The 7,824-nt window shown below is 41.1% G+C and overlaps 1 protein-coding gene across 1 annotated transcript; it reads left to right on the top strand.

Moving 5' to 3' along the window:
• Positions 1-3,979: 3,979 nt before the first annotated feature.
• LOC309382727 (ovomucoid-like) lies at positions 3,980-6,825 on the top strand. Its single transcript, XM_081934519.1, has 4 exons — positions 3,980-4,080; positions 5,641-5,669; positions 6,156-6,265; positions 6,607-6,825. Exons 1-4 carry the CDS (start codon positions 4,026-4,028, stop codon positions 6,674-6,676), a joined length of 264 nt encoding a protein of 87 aa, XP_081790645.1. The 5' UTR covers positions 3,980-4,025; the 3' UTR covers positions 6,677-6,825.
• The last annotated feature ends 999 nt before the right edge of the window (positions 6,826-7,824 follow it).

The following is a 7,824-nucleotide window of genomic DNA, read 5'->3' as shown; positions in this document are numbered from 1 at the left end:
CTCATTCCAGAGGGAAGGCGCTCCCACAGAGAAGGCTTTCCCCCTGGGGGTCACCAGCTGACACTGCTTGGCCGACGGCACCCTGAGGAGGCCAACTCTGTGGGATCGTACTGGACGGTGGGAGGCTACTGATGGCAGTAGGTGGTCTCGCAGGTACCCTGGGCCTAAGCCATGGAGCACTTTAAAGGTCATAATTAATACCTTGAATCACACCCGGAAAACAACCGGCAACCAGTGCAGGCTGTCTAAAAGGGGTGTGACATGAGAGCACCTAGGTACCCCCATGACAACCCGCGCGGCCACATTCTGGACCAGCTGAAGCCTCCGGGTGCTCTTCAAGGGCAGCCCCATGTAGAGAGCATTGCAGTAGTCCAGGCGAGAAAGGACGAGGGCATGAGTGACTGTGCACAAGGCATCCTGATCCAGGAAGGGGCGCAACTGGTGTACCAGGCAAACCTGGTAAAAGGCCCCCCGGTCACGGCCGTCAGGTGTTCTTCTAAACTAAGCCGCGTATCCAGGAGGACTCCCAGATTGCGAGCCTTCTCTGAGGGGGCTAAAATTTCTCCCCCTATCGTCAAAGATGGAACAAGATGTACAAATCGGGATGACGGGAACCACAGCCACTCAGTCTTAGAGGGATTAAGCTTGAGTCTGTTCCTCCCCATCCAGATCCGCACAGCCTCCAGGCATCGGGACATTACGTCAAGGGCATCGTTTGGGTGGTTTGGGGTAGAGATGAAAAGTTGGGTATCATCAGCATATTGATGATACCGTACCCCAAAACCATGGATGATGTCGCCCAGCGGTTTCATGTATATGTTGAACAGGAGGGGTGAGAGAACCGATCCCTGGGGCACCCCACAAGTGATGATCTCTGCCCTCCAGTCAACACAAACTTTGACCGATCCGACAGGTAGGAGGAGAACCACCGTAAAACGGTGCCCCCCACTCCCAACCCCCGAGTCGTCGCAGTAGGATACCATGGTCGATGGTATCGAAAGCCGCCGAGAGGTCTAATAGGACCAGGACAGAGGAACAGCCCCTGTCCCGGGCCCGCCAGAGATCATCGACCAACGTGACCAATGCCGTCTCCGTGCTGTACCTGGGCCTGAAACCCAACTGAAACGGATCCAGGTAGACAGCTTCATCCAGGTACTGGGGAAGCTGACATGCTACCACACTCTCGACAACCTTCGCTACAAAGCGAAGGTTGGAGACCGGACGATAGTTGGCTAAAGAAGCTGGGTCCAGGGAAGGCTTCTTGAGGAGGGGCCTCACCACCGCCTCCTTCAAGGCAGTGGGAAAGAACCCCTCTTTCAATGAAGCGTTGGTAATCGCCTGGAGCCAGCCTCGTGTCACCTCCCGGGAAGCCGAAACTAACCAAGAGGGACACGGGTCCAGCACACAAGTGGCAGCACTGTCTCCCCATAATCCTGTCCATGCCTTCGGGGGTCACAGGGTGAAACCCATCCCAGATAGTCTCCTCAAGATTCATCCCCGTCGGCTCGCCCGAATCTACCCAGTCAGAGTCCAAGCCTCTCTGGATCTGAGCGATTTTATCCTGCAGATACTGAACAAATTCTTCAGCCCTACCCTTATCGGTCCTTAAATGCCTTCCTTCCTTCCTGACTTCCTTATGACTGAAACAAATGTTTATAGTTTCAAAATTTAATGACCATTTCTTAACAAGATGGTTTTCATGTGTTCTCTGAATTCCACAGTCACAAAGAAAGTTTAAGTCAGCCCTTAAAAGCTGGTTCTTTCCACAGTTCTTGGACTGTAGTGAGAACACCTTACAGAGGTTAGAATCTGACTTACATTTTCTGGATGTTTACTTTTTGAATTGTTTGTATTGTAGTGCATTGCTTTGACTTGTTTCATATTCTGCCCTTCTCATAGATGGAATAGTGTTGTGTAGTCCAGGAGTTTTAAGTAAATGCAAAAATAAACTTAATGAATAAATAAAATAAATTTAATCAGTCAATTAAGAAGCCATTCCTACAATTTCCTATAATGTTATATTTCAACATCCCTGGGGGAAGGGAAATATGATTCAAGGATCTTGTGGATGTAAGAATTAGGTGGCCTATAAATTTACTAAATTCTAATACTAAACTCTTTCTGTTGTTGTTATTGTAATATATATTTTTTTTGATGTTCTGAACACTTCGGACACCCATCCAGTTCAAAAGGAATCAACAAGGCCATTTCAAGATAAGTGAACAGAAATTTCAATCAAAGTTCTCCCTTACAAAAAAATTGACAATCAGTTTCATGGCTGTAACTTCAGCTGTTGCAGCAATTGTTATATCGTGTGACATTGCCATTAATTTTTGATGTTCTTATAAGTCAACATCTCTGTTTCCTGTTCTCCAGTGAACCGTTATTCAACATGCAATCCTTATTTCCCTATTCACATTTTTCTTGCTTGCTTTTTGTTATGCAATGAGCAGTAATATTATATTACACAAAAGTACCAAGGATATAAGTGTGTTTTCCAGAAATGACACTAGTAAAAAGCATGTTGAACAAAACTAGTCTACGGCAAAGGTGGATTTCTGCCAGTTTGGCCGACTGGTAGTGGCCCAGAGCAGTGGAGAGCGAACCGGTACAGTGGGTCTTTTGGCCTGCCCGCCTGCACTCTATACCTATTTTTATGGCAAAAGGCAAATTGTGCACACACGCACAGCATGTGGAGCTTGCGCTAGCCCCGACAATCAGCTGGTTGTCGTAGGGACGGTGGATTGTGCATGCGTGCGCAGCACAAGTCAGGTGCGTGTGCGATCAGTGAACCAGTAGTGATGGTAAGTGCAACTCACCACTGGTCTACGGGATACATTCAAAAAAATAATCAAGTTCTATAGAGGCAGGATTAGGAAACTGAATAGAAAACTGCATAATCTTGTGAATGGTAGCATTCACATTATTACTTTGGGCTTCATTGTAGATTAGTATCGACTTGGAATAGCATAAGCCCACTCATTATCTTCTCCATAAAAATGAGTGAAGGGTGTCAAATGAAGTTTTGCAGATTCATACTGAGAGCCCCAACGTTCATGTGAGAGCTACTTTGAGAAGAACAGCTGACAAATCATTCAGAGGTCTTTTTTTAAAATGATCTAAACCAACACATTTTCTACATTTTTGTCCTTACTAAAAATGTCTTGCAAATCCTTTTTTAATTTTTAAAGATCCATAGAGTAATGGCCAGGGAAAGAGGTCATGTAAAGAAAAAGGAACAGTTGGAGCAAGACCGTCTTAACAGCATTATGGGCTCTGGGCAAAGCAGCGTACTGGAGTAAATAAAATGTCAATGGTCGATAAAATTAAACATATATTTATTTTATTGGCCCTTCCAACAAAATCGGTGCTGATATATTAAAAACATGCTATGCAGCAACAACTAATCAACATGATAAACATTTGAACAATACATGAGGCTTGAAAAGCAAAATAATACTCAGTAAGCCATTCAGATTAGTATGAAATTACTACAAATTTCTTATTATACTAAGCATTTGTGGCATTAAAACCAATGTTAATTACTAAATGCATGTTAGTATTAATTTAAAAAATACAGTAAAATGTAATAAATATGCTGCTGTGTTTATATGATACAAGGTGAATTGTAGGGTTAACACAGACAGATTAGTATGGGGGCCCTAGGCTCATGTGTTAAGACAGCCTTGAGTTGGAGCCTATAAAATAAGTCTCAATACCATTGAGATTAAAAGTGGTCCTGATCAATATATTAGCCTATATTTTTGGCTAGTTCCTTCATTTTTGGATGCCACATGTTTCTAGCTTCCTGGATAATTTGCATAGACATTTTTGTTTAATTGGTGCTGCTTCCCACATATTTCAGCAATGTCACACTTTCACATGTGATTGCACTGAGATGGAGAGATTACATCACCAAAGAAGCAGGGATATGCATATATAAGACATGAGAGAGCTTTGAGGTTTAACCCTCAGCATTTACTGCTTCAAAAAGACCTACTTCAACCAAACTCACTGACACAATCATGAAGCGAGGAGGCTTTCTGCTGCTTGCTCTGGCATTGTTCTTCTTGTATGCTGGTGAGTTGGATTTCTTACTCAAAACTTTTCATTTTGGAACATTGCTCTGAAGACCCATATTTCATTAAAACTGCCATCTAAAAAGACTAAAGGCTTCCTCAAGGTTGCTTTAGTTGAAAATGGTTCAAGCTCAGAGCTTTCTTTATAAGAGAGAAACAAAACCAGGAGGCTGTTGATGCAGATTTGACCATCTCACTAGAAGATCCTCTACATCAACTGTTTTTAATCTGTGACTTGTAGTGTTTGGAGAATGTGAAGCAACTTAGAGGGTAGGCACAATTTTACTTAAAGCTGATGAGGTATGAGAAGAAAAGAACCCTGTGTGCTTTCTATCAAACATCTAATCCTGTTGTCAGTTTATCAAAAATATATATCAATCACAATAGTTTTATTCACATTTTAGTTTTAAAGTTCAAGTATTACAGGGACGCAGTGTCTCAGTGGCAAAGACGCTGAGCTTGTTGATCAGAAAGGTCAGCAGTTCGGCGGTTCAAATCCCTATTGATGTGTAATGGAGTGAGCTCCTGTTATTTGCCCCAGCTTCTGCCAACCTAGCAGTTCAAAAGCATGTAAAAATGCAAGTAGAAAAATAGGGACCACCTCGGTGAGAAGGTAACAGCATTCCATGTGCCTTTGGCGTTTAGTCATGCTGGCCACATGACCACAGAGATGTCTTTGGACAGCGCTTGCTCTTCGGCTTTGAAACAGAGATGAGCACACACACCTTTAGAGTCGGGAACAACTAGCACATATGTGCAAGGGAAACCTTTACCTTATTACAGAATTTGTGAATTGTTCACATCAGCATTCTGTGTAGAGGTAGACCTCAGTTAACAGCCCTAATTGGAAACTCATTAATAAACAAAATGGCTGATAAGTGGAAAATCACATGACTGTGACTGTTCTTTCATTTTTTGCCAATCCCCACACTTTGGAATACTTACCCTGATACTAGGGTAACTACTACAAAGGGAATAAATATTTTTGTATTTTCATTAATTGGACAGAGAGTAGAAGAGAGTAAGTAGGCACAACACGGGGAATACAGCAGGGGTTTCTGAATGTGCTTGTGGCTCCCATTAGGCACCAGCTTATTGTCTATTCTACTTTAATTGCCTGCTAATTATCATGTAATCCCTTTCTCTCCAATCTCTCCACTTTGGAAGGGAGGGGAAACAATAGGGCAAGCACAGAACAATGCATACTGACTGAAATGGTGACCATGTGACTGAGGGATACTGCAAAGGTCATGAACACAGGCATTGGTTACAAAATTGTTTTTTCAGCACATTGTAACAACTGCAATGGAAATGAAATGGAGGTTTCATGTATAATGTAAACATATTTTCTAATAAAATCAAAACAGTGGCTTTGTATTGGATCTGCTTTATGACATGCTAGCACCATTATTACTTGTTTAATTTTTTTTCAGCTAGTCAATTTTCCAATGGAAAGTGGGAAGGGTTAGACAGGGTGCAAACACACAGATATATAAAGTTTTTTAAAAAGCTAATAAGGCATTGTTTCAAATGTTTACATTTTGTACTTTTTTTGTTCCAGATGTTGCCGCAAAGATACCTGATCTTAAGGTGAGAACCAGCTTATTCTTATTAAATGATGTTCCTTTGACCAATCAGAAGTGATGAGACATGATAGTGGAGAAAGTATATTTATTGTTTAATTCTTTATAATTATATATTACCGTATAATACCTATATAACTTTTAGAAGGCAAAAATCATTTAAGGAAAGTTATGAACCATAACTAAACATGATAAAATAAAGAAGTTACTTTTATTATTTTATATGAATGGTAGCTTAACGATACAAGACATAGTTCATCAAAAGAAAAAATCCATTGTCTAGCATCACAAATGAGGGATGGACATTTGGGGAACAGGAGCGAATAGTATTGTGCTTTTTATGTTTCAGAAGAAGCAATCACAGTTTGGGAGTATAACAATAATCCGTTTGTCAAAGATTGCGTGTTCATGTTATGATTGTAAGTTCTGTGGTCCTTCTTAATAAATAGACCAGGCAGCTCTATCAAAGAAATCATTTACTTTTCTCCCACAGATCTATTGCAAGGGGTACCCAAAATCCAGATGCATTTTGGGGAAAATGCCCCACTGTGCTTCTGATGGCAAAACCTATGGCAACCAATGTGGTTTCTGCAATGCATATGTGTAAGTATATGGCCAACTCCCTGCACCTGGAGAAGAGACCATTTTTCTAGGTAGCCCAGGATGTCTAGGCTTTTTTAAAAAAGTGTGAAAACTGATCCTCATTTCAAATAGACTATCAGTACTCACTCAGAATTCATTTTCTGTCACAGGTAAACCATAGAGTAGTGCCAAAGAGCCCACCTTATTAATGTTTGGAGGGTGAGGGAAAGGTAGCCAACTTGCCAGTGCCAGGAGATCCCAAGGAACCTTGCTGATTATTTTAGTCCTTTGTTTGGCTGGACCATAATGGTGATTACCTCCATGGTTCTTACACTTACATTTTGACTTTGTTTCCCTATCAGTTTCAGTGGTAGAAAACTTCGGCTAATAAAATTTGCACCATGTTATAAAACTGGACGTGTCGAAGACTAAGGAAAGTTCACTAAAGAATGCCACAGGATCCTCATGCATTGTTCATTAACTTTCCCACAAAACTTCTCTTCTTCCTTCTGCTTCTACTCTGTTGCTCCATTAAATGTTTTTGGTTGATTTATCAATAAATAAAGGAAAACATCTCTGAATGAGTCTTCTTTTGAAATCAATTTATCAGGATACTGTTTATATGGGTGTGTGCACCTCTCAGTTACTGTTGACTCCTGTTAACTGTCTCCACAAGTCCCTGCAGTTTTCTTGGCACATTTTTTTATTTCAGAAGTGGTTTGCAGTGCTTCCTTTCTTAGAGCTGACAGAGAGTGACTAGCCCAAAGGCACCCAGTGGGCTTTGTGCCCAAGGTAGGGCTAGAACTCATGTTCTCCTGTTTGCTAGCCTGGCGCTTTAACCACGACACTTGAACTGGCTTGCATCAGCGTACATTGCTAGTTTTATTATTATATTTTAAAATGCACAATAACGACATATACTATTGGATGCCTATTGTACTAATGTTGTATAATATTGGATTTAAGCAAGAGACATTGATGAAAAGTTGGTTACTGATATCCCACAAAACAGGGGAATTTTTTCTCATGACAGAAAAAAGCAGAAATTTATCTTATTTTTATTTTTTGTTTATTTCTTCAATTTTTAAAGCCACTCAGCTCAGCCAAGTGAGTCTGGGAAGCTTACTGTTCTAAAATTATAGAACAATTCAAATAGTTTTAAAAAACATTTAAAAGAATACAATAACATCCACAAAATAAAGCTAACAGGGTTGGAGCCATTCTAATCTCCAAGGGCAGAATATTCCATACGTCAGGGGCTACAGCAGAAAAGGCCCCTCTTCTCATCACTGTCAGCTGACACTCTTTGGCTCTGGAGAATTTGCAGCATGCCCATTCTGCTAGATCAGGTTGGATGGCTCACTGAGGTAACATTGCCTCCAAGTAGAATCTTCTCAGCAATGTCTTGGATACACAGGAACTATTTCCCATTCAGAAGTATTGAAATATAAGCTCTCTCCATCATCTCACAAGAGCCAAATCCTGTATTTTGTTTTCTGAAAATGGATACATCTCTCTGATGAGAATCACCTCTAAAGCAGGAGTACAACTTCATACAGAGGCATGGAGTCTATAAGCAG

The sequence above is a fragment of the Natrix helvetica genome (genome assembly GCF_964273705.1).
Source record: "Natrix helvetica genome assembly, chromosome: 1".
NCBI classification, from domain to species: Eukaryota; Metazoa; Chordata; class Lepidosauria; order Squamata; family Natricidae; genus Natrix; species Natrix helvetica.
Note: the sequence above shows the minus strand (reverse complement) of the source record. Positions and strands in the feature narration are given on the sequence as shown.